Below are 23,257 nucleotides of genomic sequence, written 5' to 3'. Positions count from 1 at the left end.
GCAGTAAGGATGGAAGGTGACTAAAGGAGACCCAAAACGACAGGATGTGCCACTCTTGAATTAATTATGCATCATGCACACACAGCCATCCCCCCTCTGATGTCTATGATGGCATGCGTTGGCTATAGTGCGCTGGACATCGTGCAGACAAAGTAAGCGGAACCTCCCTGAACGAGAACTGATGAAGATATGCCTAGCATTATATGGCAGTCGCCGTGGTATGGAATGCACATGTTCAGCAATGTAAATATGTGCATCTCTCTGCTCGTACTCCTCACACCTATATAAATAAATAATGCATACTGCATCAGCATAACCCCCACACACATCATTACCATGCATAACACATTCCGCCCATGACGACCGCTATATAATTCCATGCATATCCTGGACAGTTCCCATTCAGGGAGGTTCCCCTTAATTTTTCATTAAAATTTTGTTAGACTGGAAACCATGAAAGATTTCAACGGATAATGAAAATTATAGATAGTTAATTTGCACAAGTCCTTGCGCTACACCTCAGAAACCATTCTGCTGTAGGATAATGTGTTTAATTAAATCAAAGGCTTTGCAGAATAGCAATAGAGGGAAATTGCTTGTCTGTTATGGATAATTATATCTTTCATTCGCATGACTCTCATTGCAGTTTACTTTTGTTTTTGGAATCCATGTTGCTCATGTATTTTCACTTTCCTACTTAAAAGAAAGCTATAAAGATGTATATGATTTGTTCTGCAATTTTGGAAAGAGCAGCAGCATAAAGATGAGTCAATATTTATTTAGATCATTGTATTTGCCTCCTTTATGTACTACCACTACCCAAGCAATTAATTTTTTTCTGGGAAAGTGCCAGATTCTAATATTTGATTGCATTTGAATATCAGAGGCATCAGCTTTGATAGGCAGGGGTTTAATGTCATCGATGCCTACAGCGGACCTGTTTTCAACAGAATTTAGAATATAGAGTATTTCATCCTCAGTCATAGGAGACAAACACAATGTTGGAAGTATTGCAATTTAAAAAAAATTGCTGGCTCTCCCATATCTGAGAGTAGATGTAAGCATGAAATGGCAACCAGCAAAGCAGATCGTTTGGAGATGATACTAGTCACAATCTTAAAATGGGTGTAGTGCATGTTTGCAATGGCAAACCCCACCAGACCACACCACACCATGCCATACTGTGTACTGGTCCATATGGACGCTGCCTAGCTAGAAGAAAACCAGCTGAAGGTGGCACGACAGGCAGCGAAAGATGCCAGGGAGACAGAGCGCACTGCCTAGCTAGAGGAAGAAAAGCGCCTGAAGGAGCGTGGCGCCATCTCTCGAAGCAACGCAAAACCCACGCTGTGGAACTCGCAGACCGCTGGCATTCCAAAGAGCACAGCCAACCGTCTTGGCACCAAAAGATGACAATGAAGCGTATGGTACCCTGTACGTGCCTTTTGAACGTTGCCTATTGGAAATTGCAAATAAAACTTCAGCATACTAGAAGTTGCAGCTTGAGTGATATTGTGAACAAGCATTAGGAAGAACTCTGAAGCAATATTTTTTTTTAACTTGTTTGGGCAGTAACTAGCGTATGTGATGTGGTCCTGTACAAAGGGTTGGGGCCCAGAGACTATTTCCTTAAGTTTTGACTGGTTGCCCGAATGATCTCATTTTGTTCTCACAACTTGCCCGGATGTTCTCATTTGAGTGCCTGGATAATGGCTGTGGCTTTTCGCTCAAGGTCACTTGAAGGTTGCCGACAACAGGAGCTAATGCATTTCATGCTTTATAGCTTGCACAGTTGCAGTTGGGCATTGGGGAAACTAGACTTACTTGCTCCAGCATTAGTTAAGTGGTCATTAAACATATTGGCTAATTTCATATCAGAGTAATGTGCACCATCTACTACTGGCTTTGCAGGCACAGAACACTTGGAAGAACTTGCGAGTCCATTCAACATTTTCCAGGTTATGTGATCATTTTGTGCAGATGCTTCAAATATCTATACAGGTAAAATTCTTTCGTTTTTTTTAGGTCAGAGTTTAGTCTGTTTCTGAAGCATTTATGTTTCTGCAAAATTGTAGGATCATGCCTTAAGAAACAAACCAGGTAGCACTTCTCTTTCTTGATACAATGATACAGTTTCTGGGTTATCTATTCTTTCCTCACGTTCTTGTGCTTTACAATATTCTAGGGAAGGTGCTGTCATAGCAATTCTCTATTATACATGCAAAAGTATAGCAACATGTTGAAGGATCTGGCACTGCATAACCATTGTTCCAGTTAGAGCTTGTAATTATTGATTGAAATATGTTTATGCTACAGACATCAATAAATTGCTTACTAAAGATAGCACTAAGAGAGTGGTTTGCAAGCTCTATGATGGTAAAACAGAGAGAGGTGATCGCTGATATCCCAACTGAGAACTCATGAACAAGTTTTAGATTGTTCAAATTTTATTTCCATGTTTGGTACATTTGCGAAACATAAGATAATGAGTGTTTCTGTAAATGCCGTTATTCTGGTTGGCTGCTCGATTGTTTTCACAACTCTTTGTAACCACAGTCCTAGACAGCTGGAATTCAGCTTGTGATGAAGTTATAAGTGCACTGAATGGAAGCTCCAGCAAAAGGCTTTGTATTAGTCCTGTATGCTGACTCACGTAGTGGTGCCAGTGAGTGTGTCTTTATTCTGCACAATTAAATTTTTACATAAAACCTGGACATGTATTGTTGGCCTATAGGTATTTCATAGGCACACAGACCTCTTGTTGGAGTAGAATATTATTAATGCAAAAGCATTATATGCCCCATTGAGTGAAAATCTGCTGTAGTCGGTGTGACTGTAAGATGGTACCAAAAATGGCAGACATCGCAAACAGTAAAAACATGCTCGCATTGACATCAAATTTCTCAGGGAGGTTCCTGTAAACAAAGTAAATTAATGGCTTTGAAAACAAAATTTGGTAAATTTCAGTCTGCGTAGGAATTGAACCAAGGCCTCCGGGGTGCGAGACGAGCACACTTCCTTGACGCAAAGGCGGCGCCACGGTTCTGTACGACTAAAGGTGTGCCTAGTGCGTGCGTCATTGGGTACATGATGGCACAGCCAATGGGGAGGAGGTGGAGCTACGTCATGGAGTGTATAATATGAGTGCGTTAATGGCATTCCCAGGTCTACAAACAGTATAATGCTTTCGCATTCCCACACGTCATCATCATCATCATCAGCCTAGTTACGCCCACTGCAGGGCAAAGGCCTCTCCCATACTTCTCCAACTACCCCGGTCATGTACTAATTGTGGCCATGTTGTCCCTGCAAATGTCTTAATGTCATCCGCCCACCTAACTTCCTGCCGCCCCCTGCTACGCTTCCCTTCCCTTGGAATCCAGTCCGTAACCCTTAGTAACCATCGGTTATCTTCCCTCCTCATTACATGTCCGGCCCATGCCCATTTCTTTTTCTTGATTTCAACTAAGATGTCGTTTACCCGCGTTTGTTGCCTCACCCAATCTGCTCTTTTCTTATCCCTTAACGTTACACCCATCATTCTTCTTTCCATAGCTCGTTGCGTCGTCCTCAATTTCAGCAGAATCCTTTTCGTAAGCCTCCAGGTTTCTGCCCTATATGTGAGTACTGGTAACACACAGCTGTTATACACTTTCCTTTTGAGGGATAGTGGCAACCTGCTGTTCATGGTTTGCGAATGCCTGCCAAACGCACCCCAGCCGATTCTTATTCTTCTGGTTATTTCAGTCTCATGATCCGGATCCGTGGTCACTACCTGCATTAAGTAGATGTATTCCCTTACCACTTCCAGTGCTTCGCTACCTATCGTAAACTGCTGTTCTCTTCCGAGACTGTTAAACATTACTTTAGTTTTCTGCAGATTAATTTTCAGACCCACCCTTCTGCTTTGCCTCTCCAGGTCAGTGAGCATGCATTGCAGTTGGTCTCCTGAGTTACTAAGCAAGGCAATATCATCAGCGAATCGCAAGTTGCTAAGGTATTCTCCATCAACTTTTGTTCCGAATTCTTCCGACTCCGGGCCTCTGAATAACTCCTGTAAACATGCTGTGTAAGCAGTCTTAAGTATCTCTGCTGAATTTTTATTCGACTTTTGCATTACTTGATTTTGTTTGATTTAGCCATTTGGTGTGTGCCACTGAGACACAAGACGTATAGAATAATTTATTAAAGTATTTTAAATGTGCCATACTTCTTTGTGTATATAAATGTCACCACCATTCTTTCCTCTAAAAGCATCATACATTGCCGTCATTCTTGCAACATTGCTGCAAATTTTTCGCACTATGAATCTGCCTGATTTGGTGTTTGCATTTTGGCATAGCTTGTAAATCATGTAGTGTATAAACATAAAAATTGCACGAAATGATAGTTGTGATCCTTGCAGTATATAAAGAGAAACATTGCATGAGGTTACAGGTTGAATAGGATGAAAATAAACTTAATTGTACACATTGCTGTTAGTTGTATAGCATTTAATTAACCGCTTCACTAAAGCTTTGCTTCACATAGATTCCAACATATGCATTGGATCTGCATAATTTTTTATTACCCAGCCACACATCACACAAAGTTCATTGATAAATCCGCAGCCCTTGAGGCATTCTATAGAAGCACGTTTTCTGACATTGTGACGCTAGGAAGCCCTTAAAGATAATGCTGGTACTAAGGGTGCCCAGCAAACTCGGCATAAACATGCAAAATATGTACGTGCTGCTTGTACAGTGCAATAGTGAATCGAGGATGCTTCGGATCTTTTAGTCTGCTGCAAAGAGGTAAAAGTGAGCTGCAAGGATGCATGCACTTTACTTAATTTATACGGTCTAGGTGGAGTCCTACTTCTCAATGCAAGATGTTTTTTCGCTCAGATGCGATTTTTTTGTGAACTGATGAAGAACACACCTGTGATGCTTTAAACATTATGCAAATTGTGCTCTTGTCACGTCCATAAAAGGGTTGTAAATGTGTCATCTTACTCTAGGCTAAAAACTTGGAAGGGTATTGTGCTAAGAGCTTAGAGCTGTTGAGCAGTTTTCATTCTTGAAAATGAAGCATTGAGTTCCAAGCCTTTTATTTTTTTTGCTTATCCTATACAACTTATTTGTTTAAATGGTGTATAAATAGCATGACTTGAGTGGATACAGCGCAATCTAACAGGACGCAAGAAAGGGACAGACAACAGCGCTGTCCAGGACCCTTTCCAACGTTCTGTTAGTTTGCGCCGTTTCTGTTCAAGTCATGAACCAACCAGCCCAAATGAGTACGCTTCTGCTATAAATAGCAGTTTCATTTCTAAAGAAACAACACTTTTGGTAAACATTTATTCCGATGAAAGTTTACCTTTTATTTTCAATGATGCACAATTAATTTTATTCTTGATGCAATTAGGCACAATATTTCACATCACATATGCAATCACAGTTTCTGACTTAACCTCCCAAACATCGAAACCCAGTCAGTGACACAAAATACAGCACCATACAGTATTCTTTTCACTTGTAAAAATGAGTCAGTAAAGTTCATTTATGGACCACTAAACATTCGAAACGCCAGGAAAATAAAGCGTCATGCTCAAAGGGACATAATTACAATAATCACAGTGTTACATAACGCAATATCAAAAAAAGAGCCATGCTTACCATTAGAGGCTTGGTAAAAAATGAAATACTGGGAGCAATGCTGCCTTGAAGTTCCGGCACCAGCTCACCGTCACATCATGAATATTGACGACATCTGTTCAGCCCTACTTAGTTTTTTCATTTATAAAGAAGCCAATTACTGAACTTCAAATTTTGATAACTTTTACCAAGCCCATGACAGCCCAGGCAACAGAAGATACTTTTGAAATTCGTGACGTCACATTGATTGATGCACCGGTACTGAGGTTAGAGCGTGAAATTAAAAAAAACTTTTGTTTTTCTCTTCTCATAACTCGCCTATTACCGTGAAATTAATAAATATAGAGCTTTTAGATAATACTTTATCAGTCTAAACTGATTTAGTGTTTTTTAGTGTCTTTTTAAATACTGGTTTGCAAGCATTTGCACAATGCCTAATCATGCAAGCATATTAAAAACTAGAACATTCATTGTGATCTACATCTATAGTGCTCCACATCCTGCACATCATAACCACAAATTATTTTCCTTTCGTACGTTGCTGCAGAACTTCAGAAAACTTTGCCGCACAACATCACGCCATCATACATTATTCCATTTCTATATACGGCAACTGCATTTTCACTTGTCTGCTCTCAAAACAAACTTGCCTAACACATCAACCCGTCTTTGTTTATGTTTTCATTTCATGTTCAATAAGAATATTTGTTTGCACATGTTTGAAATTTCACTGTATTCTTGTTCGTATCGATTTTGTCACGCAGTCATGTGAATCTTATTTGTTCAACCATCAAAAGGGTTAGTGGCCTCGCATGTATATAAGAAAAGGTATTGTATCCTGCAGAAGTTGAGTGATTGATGAAATTTAAGATCCCAAAGCAGCACAAGAGCTACGAGAGACACCGTAGTTGAGGGCTCTGGATTAATTTTAACAACTTGGGTCTCTTTAAAGTGCTTGCATTCTGCCCCATCAAAACGCTGCTGCAATGTCTGGAACTACAACCAGATGTGCAACCAGCCGCAGGATGTCACAGCCACTAAGCCACCACACTGGTATCCTAAAGAAATGTTGGTTATTTCTCTAAACAGCATAACATGTTATGCCCCTTTTCTTTCTGGCTCATTTTAGCAGTGGGCAAACGATGCACTTGTAACGAACGAATGAAAGAGTGGCCAGTGAACTAATGCCATCATAAATAATATTGAGTGAATACCTGAAAACACCCTAACTGGTCAGCTATATGGGTCCCAAACTATACATGTTAGGACAAAGAACGTACTGGAAAGAAAAAGGTATGCATAGAGTGAAGTACGCAGCAAATGCAAAAACCGCATAGAACTGGTGACAGCCTTAGTGCTGTATATATATTGTATTCAAATAATTTGCATCACTTTCCTCCAAGTACTGGTCAAATTCATTGGTGGCTATTTTGAAAGGCACAATGAGCTTGCATTGTTGCATCCACACCCCTTTGCTCCTAGCTGCATGCCATTCTTGGCTCACAACCAGCGCTTTGTGACATTCCCCACTCTAGTTCGCTCCAAACATTTGCTCACAGACTGCTTCCTCTTCTCCATTTACAAACAATCACACGCCTAATGCTCTCATGAAATTTAGTACCCTCAAAGTATTTTCATGCTACGATTGGGAACTGCAAAGTATCAAGTTAAGAAGTAAATGTTGTTTACTGTAGTACAAAAAAGAAAAAATTATCAGCTTGAAAAAGTACTTTCACGAACAGCTGGCCTTTTCTTTGTTGTTGTTCTGATGCTTTATTCACACTTCTGCAAAACAACAAGACTTAGCACATTCTGCCACTGTGTTCAGACACAAGTATATGTAAATTAAACGAGACAGAAACAAAGGCCTTTGACTGTGCACATTTGAAGATAAAGCTTGACAAAGGCGCCTCATGCTTGATGTTCTAACCAAAGTTTTGCAGTCACATAACGCTGGGCGCACATACTTGAATAATCTTTGTGGTGCATAGCGTCTGGTACAAGAAACACTCTAATACTGCTGTGCCAATGATCATGATATCAAGTAGCAAAGACACACCTCACAAGAAACATCACTCTGCGTTGGGCAAAGTACACTTTCAAAGTGCTTCACGAGTCGATTGCCAAGCAAAGCATTTGATATTAATTGTACTAGAAAGATGATAATATTCATACAAGCAAAACAATAATCAACTACATTATATATGGCCACAAACAGGTGAACTGTATGAGGCGGCAAGACTGCTCGAACTAACATGATTACTGCATGGCAAGTGCAAAGGAACAGCACTGACTGTGTCCTGTTTAAAGCACAATAAAAAAAAGCAAGAAATGCTGGCAGTCAGAAGATTAAGCAATGTCACATGCAGATAAGATGGCTGTGGAACTGCTTCTGAGTAGCAGAATGACTCACCATGACTTTAAACAATTTACTAAAACGCTTTACGCCTATGAGCTACTCCAGCATGTGAGCACTTACAAGGCTGCTGAACTTATTGATTGGAAAATGGCACTAAACGCAGCTACAGTGTTCACGCAACCATAATGCCACATTGATAATGATAGTAGTGCAAGTCAAAATGGTTTTAATTCTACAACAGACATAGAATTCATGAGCCATCAGTCAGTGCAATCCATCAGTGAAGTTTCCAGTAAATAAAAAGCCTAAAAACATTTTTTTTTTAATTCTGTAGCGACACACTTGCTTCACTGCTTCGTTATCTAGAACTATGCTACAGAAAAGTCTCTACATGTTTACAAGCTTCAATTGACAACACTACTTCAGAATCCCCTCCATCTCTACAAAAGGGGGTTCTCTCTGCAAAATATATTTCAAAACATGTGCACCCACAATATCTATTAAAAATCCCTCTATCAGACACCTAGTCAGTCAGACATCAATATCGCTTATATTGTATACGCTTATTTTTGTAAAGGCACACAAATTATAAGGTAGAAAACATTGACAAGAATTGCGAACTGTATATGTTTAATTTAATTTATATCACTTAAAGAGTCACAAACTTTCCATAATTCAATTTAAATTGAGAATGTCTCAAGGGGAAAGAGAGATAGATAGATAGATAGATAGGTAGACAGACAGACAGACAGACAGACAGACAGACAGAGAGAGAGAGAGAGAGAGAGAGAGAGAGAGAGAGAGAGAGAGAGAGAGAGAGAGAGAGATTGCAAATAAATGTGCACCAAAGAATCCATCAATGTGAAATGTCAAAAAAAAAAAGAGAAAGAAAACTGCCACAAGCCAGAATACCCTTACTTTTCTAAGCAAATTTGCAAAGATGCTTGAACGAGGCCAAAAGTTAGATAATTGAGGGCATATTGCTGACAGATCTGTGTGCATGCAGCCAAAGGTAGCAGCTTGCCTTGCAGTGGCCTACTAAGGCAGCACTTTGCAAGCATATCACCCGGGTCACCAATTTGAGAGAAATGTTAATTTTCAGAAAGGGTAACTCTGTTCTGCTGGAGATCTACTTGTTTGCCTTTTTGCTAACGATATATCTTCCGGAAGAATTGATAAGTTCCAATCAATATCAAGTGATGACACCCATAATGCCTATGCGTGAACACTTTCACCATTCTAGTTTCCCGTTTCTGAGTAATAAAAAGTACATCAAAGACTTGGAATTACTCAAGCTGGTTGTAAATAAGAAAACAGAAAATAGTAAATGAAGATTTCACTGTGGATGTATACTTGCCTGGAAACTGTAGTCTAGATAAAGAATTTGCCCAGAAAACGTGTTCTCAAGAACACAAGTCTGTAAAGCATGTACCGTTATCATTACAGCAATCAATGTATGATAAAAACGTGAGAGGAAAAAACAAGATCAAAAGAAAATTTTTGCTTTCCCAGGGTGGCAATTCTACCCATAATATACTAACACACGGGAAGGGTCAGAGAGTACAGTGATGTATATATGGGAAGCTGACCCCTGCAAAGCACTGTATGTTGACATCTAGTTTATGAGACAAGACAGGATGCCTATTTTTCTACTAACCTTGAATAAAAATGAATATGTTGTGCAATATTACAAAAGAAACCAGATGTTGGTTACTGTTCCAATACTAGCTCATAAATATTCCTGTACACAGCTTCTGGAAACAGTACTTGTTTACACCATAAGATAAAGTGCCTATAGCACTTTATTAATCTATAACAATTTTCGTAGTGTCATATACTTTTCTAACTTTGTCAACAAATCTGCTAAAAGCACCCAGAAATAATCATTTCCATGGTACAATAAGTAAAAATTTAGGTGAGAACAAGGAGGTTTTAATTTAACAAAATATTCTCACACGCACAAGACCTTAGCATACAAATCTGACAGCAAGTCAAAAATAAAATGACAATAAAAGGCAGAGGACAGTGGAGGCACACAATATAGTACTATGAAAAAAAAGAAGCCAACAAGAGTGTCATTAACAAATACTACTAGCAAAAAAGAAAGCGTAGAAAAGGGGTGGGAGGGGAAGCACCCAGTAAGCAACATTAAACACCCAGTTGCAGCAGGTGCAGCACTATAGTTGAATTCACGAACGACATTTTGCAAAGTTCTGTCAGGGCTCAACAACTTGCTTGCAAAAGATGAGCACAACAGTTGGCAGTGTCCATCCATTCGACATTGCTGCTGTATCCCATACTGGAGTATGCGTTTGTAAGAATGCTTTTGAGGTGAGGTTAAAGAACTGTGGATACATTAAATGGAGAAGAAATTTCATGGAAATAGGAAGAGAGTCATTTAAGGTCTAAGTATGACCACGGCCTTGAGATCTGCCCCATTAAGGACAGAATCACTCCTTCATCATGAGGTTGTTGGTCTTGGACGTAAAATCAGCCTCCCACCCTAAGGAAAGAGATATCAATTGTCATATAATGCAAATAGCCCTTCAATAACACCCTGCAACAGTTTCTGGCAACATTGTTACAAATAACAGGCAGCCACAACCTGCCAGTGTGGTTATTATAACATTATTAATAGTGCCCTCCTGTTCCCCACTATTCGAATTTCAGATTTTAGAATGAATGCAGCATGAAAGTGTGCACGAATCGCCTTTTTAAAAAAAATTCAATTATGGGGTTTTACATGCCGAAACCACGATCTGATTATGATGCATGCCGCAGTGGGGGACTCCGGAAATTTGGACCTGGGGTTCTTTAACGTGCACCTAAATCTAAGCACACAGGTGTTTTTGCAATTTGCCCCCATTGAAATGCAATCACCTTTTTATACTTCTTAGTTACATGAGAAAGCAAAACAAGCTTTAATAATAGTGTCGAAGATATTTACTCTTACCTTACAACAAAACACAGCCATCAAAACAGCAAAGGAATTGTGGAGGGCCATATAAAGCGATTTAAAATTTCCAGGAAAATTTCACATTACACAGCAATAGGGAGACTCCACGAGAGATCAAACATGCATGTCCGCTTGATATTTTTTTTGTCTATTTTTTTATATGTCATACAGGAATATTAAAACTGCACGGAACTGAAAATATAATTGCCAGAAAGCAAGCCAGAAAGATATTTGAAGGTGGCTGCGCGAGCGTCCTCCTATTGCTTACCACAATATTTTCTGATTTCATGGCTGAATTAAGTAAACTAAAAATGTTGTGTTGAAAACTTCTCTGCTCATTTTAATATGCTTCACAGTGAATTAGTTCCATGTGTCTTTCTATGCTGTCCACAAAAAAAACAAGAAAAGTAAGAAAATTCCAAACATGGCCCAAATCAGAATAGGTTTACAACTTTGATGCGACTTGGCGCACTTTCCATTTCACGCAGAAACTTGAAAAAAATAAGCACCAAACGTAGAACATTCTTTTTGCAACATTTATGCAAAACGTACCATGAAAGAATAAAAAAATAGCTGAATAAACAAGTTTGTTAAAAAACTCATTTTCAAGGAATACTAATAATAAAAACTCCAGTTCCAATTTTGCAAAAATTTTGGTTGGGAGTCTGCTTATGTTGGGCAAAACATGGGTGCGATAATGTTTCATTTGCTTCATTCACAAAATATAACGGGCCAAATGTTATGCATGCTGGCGTTAGTGCTGCAATGACTTGTTCCGGTTTGTTAACATTTACTTTCTTAAAAAAAAAAAAATAGAAAAGGCAACGGTTGTCACAAATGAAGGAAGGTTTTTTTATTGTAGAACAGAGAACGTGTCTTCTGCTTTGTTTTCTGGGATGCAAGAGAGAACAAACTCAACACTACTTGTGGTACTTGAACAAATTTATTGCATGTCCTTAGCAAATAATATTTAAAAGGGTTTAATCACCGTTAGCTGGCTAGCGGCAGTTCTCGCAACGGACAGCGCATGTCCGCTTGATTGATCACGGGCACACATCCACACATGCCATGACTGAATTCCAGGCTTACACGGCACTGACTTCCACTCCACTGACTTCTGCTGACGATGATACTCGATGGCTGCAACAGCTGCATGAAGCAGGGCCACTTTCTTGAGGAGGTCGCCGCTAAGTTTGGAGAACATATCACGTGCCGACTGAATGAAAGCGGCGCTTCCAAACTCGAGGTTGTGCATGGAAGCTTGGTGCTTAAGCAGTCCACTCACACCATCACAGGCATTCTTCCAATGCCCGGAAGTGGAAAATATCCACCTCGCAGATGAATACTTGGTGTGTATGCATTTGGTAGCTATTTTTAAAATGGCTTGCTGCATCCTCACTGCCGCATGTTACATGACAATAGGCAAGTGCTAGGGCATAGCATGCGTACGCTGCCTCAGGATGCATGTCGTCACAACAGCAAAGCTATGTGTTCCTTGTCATGGTGACACAGGTGAAAAATGGAGCTTTCTTGTGCCAATGGTACTATTGTATTTCATTTGAAAGAAGGACAGTCCAGCTTCCCGCAAAATCAGAATGAAGAACAATTCTTACGTGCTGTTCGCACTTCTTTGCCTCATGAATAGCTGTGGCTTAAGTGCGGCGTATGTATTCGTGAAGAATCCATTTCGTCAACCATTTGCCAAGCTCTTTCACAAAGAGGGTTGGAAATGACGTCTTCTTGATCAATGCACCGTTTTCCCAAACAGCAAATGTGACTTCCTGCTTGTCTAGCATTCCCAGACTGGCCAGAGCGAGGGCAGCACTCCATGGGCAGCGCTCGCATTCACCTAACATACAATCTGAGGTTGGGGAGTCGCAATGGCACAATGCTTGCATGCCTTTCAATGAGATTTCCAAGCTGGTTACGTTCTCAAGTGCGGAAACACGAAGGTTGGCATTAGCGCAATAACCACAAATGCAAACATCTTGTTGTGGTACGAACAGCACCCATTTTGGACGCAGGCTATAAAACTCTGACAGGGCAATGGCACTTTTGGGGTGAGCTGCTTTGAACATCTAGAACATCTCGCAGATAGAACGTGTCATAAACCGGTTTGAGACGCACTCTCTGGCCATTCGTGATGACTGACACAATGGCCTTTTTGTTCGGGCTCTGCCGAGAGCACCCAAGTTCGTCATTGCCTTGAAGTAGTTGAGCACAGCTTTTTTATCCGAACGGCTTAACCTTGACCTCGTGTAAGGATCAAAATCTGACCACATTCCATGCTTCTCACGCCAATTTCAGGCCTTTCTGAGCATGTACGTTGCGACAGCTGGGATTGCTTCTTGAATGCATTTGTTTTCAATTTCTGGTGGCACAATAGTTAAGAGACGGAGGTGCTCTCTATAGCACCTAGAAACCACGTACGCTTGCTTCAAACAATTTAACCAGCCAGTGCATGCACGACATTCTGTCACAGACTGTTCAGGTATGCTGACGCTTCCATAAGCAGCATTTAAAGTTGGGTGTATCTTTGTCACCATGATGCTTTCAATCTCGGCTCATTTTCTCTTTCTGTAAGATTGTCTGCTACATCTGTGAATGGAAGATGGTGCCTCCAATGGTGAAACATCAGAAGAAAGCTGGACGTAGCTGTTCAAGTCATCAATCGCTTCTTCTTCCTGAAGGAATGCCTCGTCAGCTTCATCGTGGGTGTCATTAGATGAATACAGGATTTCCTTGAGGCGTGCAAAGCACTGGTGGCAGACCTCGTCGGTGTAGCGAATATCCTCAGCCTATGGCAGTAGCTTCCACAGGGAGGCAACATCCAAAATGTTTATGCAACGAAAATTTTTTTTCTTAGCAACCTTCCTCTTGCGACGCTTATAATTGGCACAGAATACTCGAACCAAGCTATAAGCCGCATGAATCGCATATAGAGAACACCTAGACCAAGTCAAAACGTTTATACTGAACAGCGCCGCACTCTTTCTGTGGCTGTTTCTACACCGTTGTCAGGACTGAGCCTCCAGAATGTCTTATGGTTTCATGTTTTATGAACAAGGTTGTCTAAAGCTTTTCACTGTCAAAACGTCTGGGCCACGCTCGTTATCGAAGGACAATGTCCGTCTGGCACTGCCAGTGATCTCTGCTGTTCTCGACGTGGGAAGTGCATCAAAGTAAGGTGCTGACAAAACCTCATAAATTACTAATTAGGCAACTTCACCAGCCTTTGGCTCAGCCATGTTGCACTGCACTTTTTCGGCCAGTTGAAACGCAGAGGTGAAGGTTGAGGGAAGACAGGAAGACATTATCTGTGGGCAATGCAGAAAACATCTGATAACAGTAAATTAAATAAACGGCTCGGAAAATGATTCAGATACGTTTTTAAAGAGGCACAGTGTGAGTTGTACGTGGTGGTGCCAAAGAAGGTTTCAGTATCCACTGAATGTGGCGGATGGGGTGCAGGCAGTAAAGTAGCATCTGCATGTTGGCACACCTGCTGATGTCTTGCATGCTGTTGACAAGCGAATACAAGAGGCATAAGTGCGATGCCGACAGAGGTTGTAGGCTGCAAGCTCAGTACACATCAGCACTTTAGAGGGCAGCAGACCCCAACCCCCGCACCTGCTAGATACAAATAAAATCCGACAATAAAATTTTGTTGAAAACAAGCTGCCAGAACGAAGTTCTGAAGCAGCAAGGAAATTAGAAGTAGATTTGCATACAATGCAAACCGATAGACAACCACCAAAGGTACTCAAGCCAGCACGCTCAACATGGGCCACTTTAGCCCATTATATTTTGTGAATAAAGTAAATGAGGAAACATTATCACACCCACATATTGCCCGACATAAGCGGACTTCCATCCTAAATTTCCAAGCTTTTAAGCTTATCAAACCACTCAAGATACGACAGGAGGATCTATTAAATTTGAAAAAAACATTTATTCTAACGTGGAAGAAAAAAAATATCACCAGAGTTGCCCTTTAAAGGGCCCCTCGCTAAGTCTGGCCATTTTGAGCTGACGAGTGCCGTGCATACAATGCGTGCTAACGATTGTGTCTGTTAAGTATTACATTGCTAAGTGCCGTGGAAAGAGCTGACAATTTCAAACCGAACGCCGTTTGCCCTTCTCCTTGTGGGCGCCACGCTCCAAGATGGAGGGATGACGTATACGTGCTAGTTCACTTACATACATTTATCCTTGCTGTGACGTCGCTCTTAGTGACTCGTGACTTCGAGAACTATTCAAGGCAACATCTGTTATTTGTGCAATACGTTGCTTGAATATTTATCTGTTGCATCGATAGACAAATTAAGGTTTAGAGAAATAATAAAACACACGAACCGATTGTCTGCGTGTTTTTGTTTTACTTCACACTGCAGCAAGATAGATGTACTTCCGTTTCGTCTGCTTGTTCCCACATCGTGCAGTTGCACGCGCTGGCACTGAAACTATGCTATTTTCTACTGCATTCCAGCACGCGATCATGCTCTGTGATCTGCTTGTGTCTGCCTTAGTGTCTGTGTAGCATTGACTTGCACCGCTAGTCAGGTGTTCTCGTGCACAGCGCGCACAATTGTGTGTTGCGTGAAATGAGACAAACACAACAGCTCACGTGCGACACCGTCAGCGGAAGTGTGCCGCGCAGCAAAAAAGCGAGGAGAAAAAAAAAGGAAGGTGGGGCCCGTGACGTATGCGTCACATGATCCTTGAGGTCCGGTATGGGAGAACGCAGGAAAGGAATTTCGATTGCAAGGGCTAGACAGGCCAAGTGGAGAGAGTGTCTCTCTTGGCATTGGCGCTCGCCTTCTGAAATCATGGGCTTGTGGCACTGAAACATTTCTATCTCGGCTATTTATGAACCAACTTGAAAAATTCTTGCGACTGAGCGCTCCTTAGAGGGCACGTAACAACTTCTAGCGTATAACCAAAATTTGCTATGGGGCCTGGTGAGGGGCTCTTTAAAGATTAAAAGGAAACAGCAGTAAGAACTATTTAGCAGCTTCTCAATTTCCTTACTGTACATTAAAATAAAACAGTCTACAATTAAAATCAAATGCTAGAACAGGGAATATGATCAACAAATGATGCCAAACATACACACTTACAATGTAACCACAAATATTTTCACCATGGCCCCAAAAAACACACACACACACACAAGAATGAACATAAGAGAACCCTGATCCCTGACTGGCATCACAAACAATATTTTGCATAAATGTTGCAAAGAGAATGTTCTCTGTTTGACACTTCTTTCAAGTTTCTGTGTGAAATAGAAAACACACGAAGACGCATAAAGTTAAAAAAATTTTCTAATTAGGCTCATGTTTGGAATTTTTTTACATATTTTTTTTCGTTTATGGACAGCCTAAAAAGATGCATGAAACTAATTTACTGTGAAGCGTATTAAAATGAGCAGAAATGTTTTTCGACACAATGTTCTTAGCTTGCATTTAATTTGGCCATGAAATCTGAAAATATCGTGGTAAGCAATAGGAGGACGTTTGCACCGCCACATTCACATATTTTTCTGGTTTGCTGGGAACGCTTCTTGGTAATTATAGTTTCAGTTCTGTGCAGTCTGAATATTCCTACATTACATTATATATATATATATATATATATATATATATATATATATATATATATATATATATAAAAACAAGACAAAACAAAAGCTGGACTGACTTATGATCAAGCGGACATACATGTTTGATCTCTCATGGAATCGCCCAAGAGTAATATATTTCTTCACTTCAGTTGCAAGAATTCAATATAAGATTTAAGAACAGTTTGCATAAAAGAGAAAACAGATTCATGTTACAATTCAACCATTAAGAAAAGGGCAACTGCGGCAATTTTTTAGGGTCAGGGAATCGAAACAAAATTTCTAATATTTCTTTTTGACACTCTGACCGTTTGCACCAACAGTACGACAAAGTTTTGTTTATCCGAAAATGAATTTGAAGGATTATCATATCATGTGCCGAACTTGCACCATAAATGTATAATATTTTACTAGCCATCCTGTGTTTGCTGATGTCAGCACCCAATTTGTGAGCAGATGACAGTGATCAAGGAGTGGGTGCCTGTCAAGCAGTACCAGTGAGTGCACCTTTGTTTGGAGTAATTAAACAACAAATCCCGACATACAACCTGTAGACATAATATTGGCTCATAGGTATCTGTAAAGCACAATAGCAATACATCTTAATGACACCTTAAGACATCTTAATGTAATAGCACATGATAGTGAACAGCTTCTTTTTCTTTAACTTCTTATATTTGGGCTTGAAGGAAGCTTTCAGGCTTGCAAAACCAAACTACAGTAGGCACTTCAAGGAGAACACTGTGCTGACGCTCACTGCAATCACGAAGGGTAGGTGCCGATGTCATCGCACGAAGAGGCTCTTCAAGCTACCCAGTTGAATTTCGGTTTCAATATCGTGCTTTTTGCAGTGAAGCTTTCCTCGCCTTTTCCCCCTGCACTGCGGGTGCTGGCTGCTGCTCTTTTGCCAATTGTACAACATACTTGGGCCACCGGGTAGGTGAACTTTCTTGGACAATTCCCAGAACAGTTATGCGCCACTAAGTGTGTGGCTCAATAGACACGCAAAACAAGAGGCAAGCAGTGGAGAAGTTGGCTACAGAGATGGGAAGAACTCAGCATCAAAGGCAGCCGACTGTGGAGAAAGAAGTTAGTGAATAAAATGGGACAAGAGCGTGCACTGAACGAGGAGCACTGAGCCACACAGAAGTACGGAAGGAGAAGTGAAGTGAAAACATTTCCGTAAATATCAAAGAAGCTTTTAAGCTTATCAAACCACTCTGCATGCGACAGGAGGATCTATTCAATTTGAAATACCATTTATTTAACATCGAAAACAAGATATTGCCAGAGTAGCCCTTTAATGAATAAAAGGAAACAGCAGTGAACTATTTAGCAGCTTTTCATTTTCCTTACTGCACATTAAAACAGCCTACAAGTAAAATCACATACTACAACAGGGAATACAATCAACAAATGATGCCAAACATAAATACTTACAATGTAAGCACAACTATCCCTTTCACCACGCCACCAAAAACACACACACACAAGAACAAACATAATAGAACCCTGATCCCTGACTGGCATCACAAACACTTCTTGGTGATGAAAATAAAAATAGGGCCCACATAAGTTGGTCTGACAGAACAGCTGCATTATGCAAATGCTCATTTGAAAGTAGAGTCAACAGTGACTGACAAGAATGACAGCCAAGATGGTTCACATGTACTTACATCATCACAGGACATGTTGAAGTCAGACAGAACATTTCGCACTCTTGAAACAATGCTGGAAGTTTTGTATATGAGTCAAGGGGGTTGAAGGTGTTAAAAAAAAAAAAAAAAGAAGAAGAAGAAGAAGAAAGAAGCACATTTGGACACTGAAAATTGCTCATGGTGCAAATAATAAAACATATGTAATGATCCAAAGATGTTGGCATCTCCATCTCCACTAAACATCACCACCTTCAGTAGTGTGAACACCCCTTTCAAGATAATAAATCACTAATTTACTGCAACTGCATGAAATTCTAGGTTTCCAATGCATCATCAGTACTATGTACATAACTACTGGTAAGAACCATGCTTGAAACTTTCTCACAGAACATTCGCCCATCAGCAGAGCATGATTGTGCCATCTGGGCTTGGCCAAATGAAATATGCCAGCACAAAATCTTTGTGGCCACTTACGTGCGTGAAACTGTAGAAATTCGGAAAGCAAAAAAAGGATACATGGATGGAGTGACCACCCTTTTATGAATGCCCATTAGAAACAGGATGACCAAGATGATACTGCTGATGGTGAAGAACATGTGGTTCATCAATGACTGCACAAATGTGGCCTGTAAAAGAACAATAGCTATGAGAACAGAAGTTTCTCGTCAGCATCTAAAGCAAAGGGGGCATGCACTAAAGAGTAGAACTTTGTGCCCTAGTTTTCCACCTCATGCATGTGAATAATTGGGCACAAGTTGACAAATTCATTTTTTGCAGTGTCCAGAAATTAGCTTACCACAAACTGTAAACCAGAACAGTTGCATACCACACATAAAACGGAAGTAATTAAAAAAAAAAAAAAAAAACAAGCATCTGAAATACCTTGGTGGTCATAGTTCCAAATTATGAACCAGCATGACTACATAAAAAATTATTGGAAGTGGTGTCATGTGTAAACCGAGTACTTCAACTGCATCAGTGCCAAGGCATGCGGCCGCCCTGCTATTCGCCTCCATTTCACTGCACTTTAGGCTGCTCATTATTTTATCTGAGCAGACTAAAGTGCATGGTTTCAGAAAAGGGCTCTTATGGATTATATTTATTAATATCAAGTGGCATGATTTCAAGACCGAAAGCTACATAAACAACCTTGGCCCAGCTGGGGCTCTTTAATATGCACCTAAATCTAAGTAAACAAGTCTTTTTATATTTTGCCCCTATCAGCATGCAGTCACCATGGGCAAGAATCAAAGCCATAACATTGTGCACACCAATAGAATAGCACGGCTACTCGGCCACTATAGTTTCGAATATCATTGAACTGCATAGATAATAAATTGCTGGTGGATTCAATACAAAGGTTAACAGTGAAGTTTCACATGTGTTGTGATGAGAGCAGACTTGTACATGTTACAGAAAAAAGTAACCAATTACAATTACTTCATTGAAAACTGTATTTGATTACAGCCACCATTACTGCCACATGAATGTAACTGACCAATTACTAAAGAATGATCAACTACTTTTACGTTCCTCCCTACATTTCTTAACACTGCACAAATACAGCAAACAGAATGAGCTCGTCTTGGCCCTTTCAGTGCTTCCTGTGCAGCCTTTCACACATTGTTTATCATAAATAAAAATTGCTTTTAAATGTATTTGTTGGTTATCTTCTCTCCTTACTTGTGGGAAATCAGCAGCGACATTAAAAGTTTGCTCTATGTGTGCGCTGAACAGTAAGTTAGTTGATGTTGTAATGTAAAAACACTGGATGGGGAAATAAGGGAACAAAAAGCGAAATCTAAACTCTTTGAACATGAGCATTCTGGCTCTAATAACGCTTGTACTGTATAGAAATGCGAAACCATTGCGAGATGGAAAATGCAGTGCCGACAATACAGGCTGCGTGGCCTGCCTTTAAGATGAGGAAATAAACAAAGAGCGCCAGATTTGCCTGTCTGAACAGGCATATCCACAAGGCTTCTGCGTGGTACAACTGGTGGTACTCTACTGTAATTCCATGCAAATTCACATGCTTAAAGCTGTAGTGCCTCTTGCAGTTTCTGTCAATAAAGTAACTGGTTACATACAATCGGTGACTGAAAAAAGTAACTGAATTGCAATGTGCATTATTGAGTGAAAAAACGTAACTGACCAAAACTACCAAACAATGTAATTCATCACAAGTAATCAATGACATGTTATTTGTAATGTACAAGTCTGGATGACAGTGTTAAGTGGTGTGAGCTGCTATTTTGTAGTGATGCCTTTATTGACGCTTCGCCCGGGTTGGAGCGTTGCTCTGAGCACTCAACACGAAAAGCACCGAAAAGGCATTAACATCGAAAAAAAAAAAAAAAACATTGCTACAAAATCGCAGTCTTGGTTTGGCCAAAGCTCGTTTATGCAGCCACAGTGATGACATTGCAAATAGTTCTGACTGAAGCAGCTTTCACATACTTGTCCACAGGACAAGTAACTTGTGAACACTACATTAGCCACTCATCACCAGAACTTGACATTACTAGAACTTTGCATTATGCAGCACTGTATGCCTTTATACAAGCAAGCTGCACAAATGGTTTGCATGGCTTCATTTTTCTCTTCGGGTACTGCGTCAGCTCAAGAAGCCAGATGTCCCTTTACTAAACAGATTTTGCAGCTACTAACATCACTCCAACATTTTAATAAACTCATAGGAGCATTGATCGGCACATCGGTCAGTGCCATTTCACAACAGTGCATCTGTGAAGCAGTGAGCGTAGTTGCATGCGTGCAGATCATCTTAGTGCTGGTCGATGCTCGTGTGAGATTATTAATCTCTTGGAGAGCATATGGAACACCACATGGAACACCATTATACACAAGCTGACAATCTAGTCAGCTTATAAACCACATGTCTTGGTGGCATTAGCCGACACATATCCGCTCAATTCCAAATGCCGCTGATACATCACATGGAAACCCCCTACTGAGAAGTGAACTCTTAGGCTTATCCTAGTGGTAGAAGATATGCAGCACAGGCTCTAGGCGGCTAAAATTTCTTAAGAATGTTGGCGCTCAATTTTGCTTGTCCCATTGCGTTCTGCCAGATTTAGCAAAACTACTTCTTAAACTGACAATGTAACATAAAACACGTGCTGGATAAACGAGGGGTGTGGGTGCAGGTGTTCAGTCAGCCAGACAAAACGGGAAACCTCAGCGAGTCATCTTATGAACGCCACAAGCAAAATGAGTGACAGCATGACTGCACGAACTTGAGAGCGGGACATTATGATGCTAGTTAGTGCCGCTGTAGGCTCTACATCAACCGAAACAATGCACAGCTAAGCACACTGCACATACAGAACACCGACAGGTACAACGTGAAGTGACCGCTTATCTGTCAAGAATATTCGTTTTTAGTGTAGGAGGATCCATCTCTCAGCAGGTCCCGCGAATGCAGATAATGTACACAAATGTTATCAACCGAACGTAATCATATTACCTTACTAAACATATTAATCTGCGAAAACCGAATCCGATATACGCAGTCCGCAAAACATGTCGCACTCAAAATTAAGCGTCAACTGAATAAATACCTGTGACGTGACCGGGTCCATCAACCATTGCCAAGCACCTATCGCCGTGCAGATCGAGCTTATGAAGAGAATAACTGGAGGAGAGAAAGTGGTAAAAATTGGAACAGTAGCAAGTATTATTCAGGACGACAGATACAAATAAATGCGTTTTGAATGTCAAACTGTTGCCAAAGTGAAGCGGTAAGAAATTACTTCTCCAACGCTTCGTCTGAGGGTTCAGGTAACCGATCACCTCCGTTAGCCGCCGTTCGAAGGCTTTGAGATCTGGGTAGAAACGAAGAAATAACACTATGACAATAGATCACATCCTCAGACGTACGGGAGCGTTGCGCACGTGTTTATGAGCGAAGAAATACAAGTGCTCTCACCCTCACAAGCTGTTTGTTCAAGTGACATTTTGAGCGTTTGAGCGAGCAGCGCACGACCTCAGCAAAAGTGGCAGACTCTTCACAACAGAGCTACGGGAGAATGAACACACATGTCCACGCCCTCAAACTATACGTCCTCCAGCAAGGCCGCCGAAGTGACCATAGAATGTTTAGTTTGCTCAGTACGCGTACAACTGTCTGCGCTCACGCGGGGTACAGTGGTACAGTCGTACAGTGAAGCCCTAGAACTCCTACATTTTCCAGAGGCTGCTCCTAAACGACTCACTCGGTTCTTGCTTTGGCTCACTTTGGCCTTTAAAGCTCATAGTTAATTCTGTTTCGGTTTCGATTCGGTGTTGTCGCGCGCATAGAGTTTCCTACTCTATGGTCGCGCGTACACGTATTCTCGGGTAGTTCCCGGCATGGAGGAAGGAAAACAACCTAATTGTTCCCGGCACCTGGTTGCACACGTCGTTGTTTTGGTGTACAAATCTCAACAGATTTTGTGTACGATCGTGCCCAGACGCAAATTTAAGGCCTAAACTTTTGTGCAGAGAACGAATCCTGCTTTTGCGGTTGGCTCGCATGTAAAACCGCCACACATGCAGTGTTTCGGAAGAGTGTTACGAAGTTGCAAGTCATTTTATATATTTATAAAGAAACGGAATGCCTGTGGATCATTAGCAGACGAAATTACTGCTCACAAGCGCTCCTACATTTGTTAATGGGAAGAATTCTTAGCCTCATGCCAGTAATGTTAATTGTGGTAGGTAGGTATACGTTTTTGTCTCGTCTTCCGTTGGATCTGCTAAAAAGAAGAAAAAAGAAATAGAGAGAGCGAGAGAGAGAAAGAAAGAGAGAGCGTCCTATGATAAAATTCGATCCAGGGTCTTCCAGGACAACAATCCTATGCGGTACCCATTGTCCCAGACGCGTCTCCCCCGTTCATTACATGGAAATATTGTTACAAACGTCGAGCGAATGTCATATTTACATGAAAAAAATAGAGAAAGAAAGAAAAACAACAAAAGAAGAAGTAGTAAAAATCATAGAGTTTCCTAAAAAAATTACTAGAG

The 23,257-nt window shown here is 40.7% G+C and overlaps 1 protein-coding gene and 1 long non-coding RNA gene across 3 annotated transcripts; one reads left to right on the top strand and one right to left on the bottom strand.

The window, feature by feature from the left end:
- Positions 1 to 1,915: 1,915 nt before the first annotated feature.
- On the top strand, positions 1,916 to 7,045 carry LOC140218243 (uncharacterized). Its single transcript, XR_011894574.1, has 2 exons — positions 1,916 to 2,001; positions 3,920 to 7,045. It is a non-coding gene; the product is annotated as an uncharacterized lncRNA (long non-coding RNA).
- On the bottom strand, positions 5,338 to 22,470 carry Cnep1r2 (CTD nuclear envelope phosphatase 1 regulatory subunit 2). Of its 2 annotated transcripts, XM_050194986.3 has the most exons (6): positions 22,182 to 22,466; positions 22,006 to 22,077; positions 21,814 to 21,887; positions 18,749 to 18,858; positions 18,251 to 18,305; positions 5,338 to 10,498 (listed from the first exon to the last, which is right to left on the bottom strand). In XM_050194986.3, the coding sequence occupies exons 1-6, from the start codon at positions 22,207 to 22,209 to the stop codon at positions 10,457 to 10,459; spliced, it is 381 nt and encodes a 126-aa protein (XP_050050943.1). In that variant the 5' UTR covers positions 22,210 to 22,466; the 3' UTR covers positions 5,338 to 10,456. The 2 variants fall into 2 exon arrangements, with proteins under 2 accessions (XP_050050943.1, XP_054918726.1); XM_055062751.2 differs by lacking the exon at positions 5,338 to 10,498 and having other exon boundaries at positions 17,817 to 18,305; positions 22,182 to 22,470.
- Positions 22,471 to 23,257: the final 787 nt, after the last annotated feature.

The sequence above is a fragment of the Dermacentor andersoni genome, chromosome 1, assembly GCF_023375885.2.
Source record: "Dermacentor andersoni chromosome 1, qqDerAnde1_hic_scaffold, whole genome shotgun sequence".
NCBI lineage: Eukaryota > Metazoa > Arthropoda > Arachnida > Ixodida > Ixodidae > Dermacentor > Dermacentor andersoni.
This window is presented reverse-complemented; position numbering and strand designations above follow the sequence as displayed.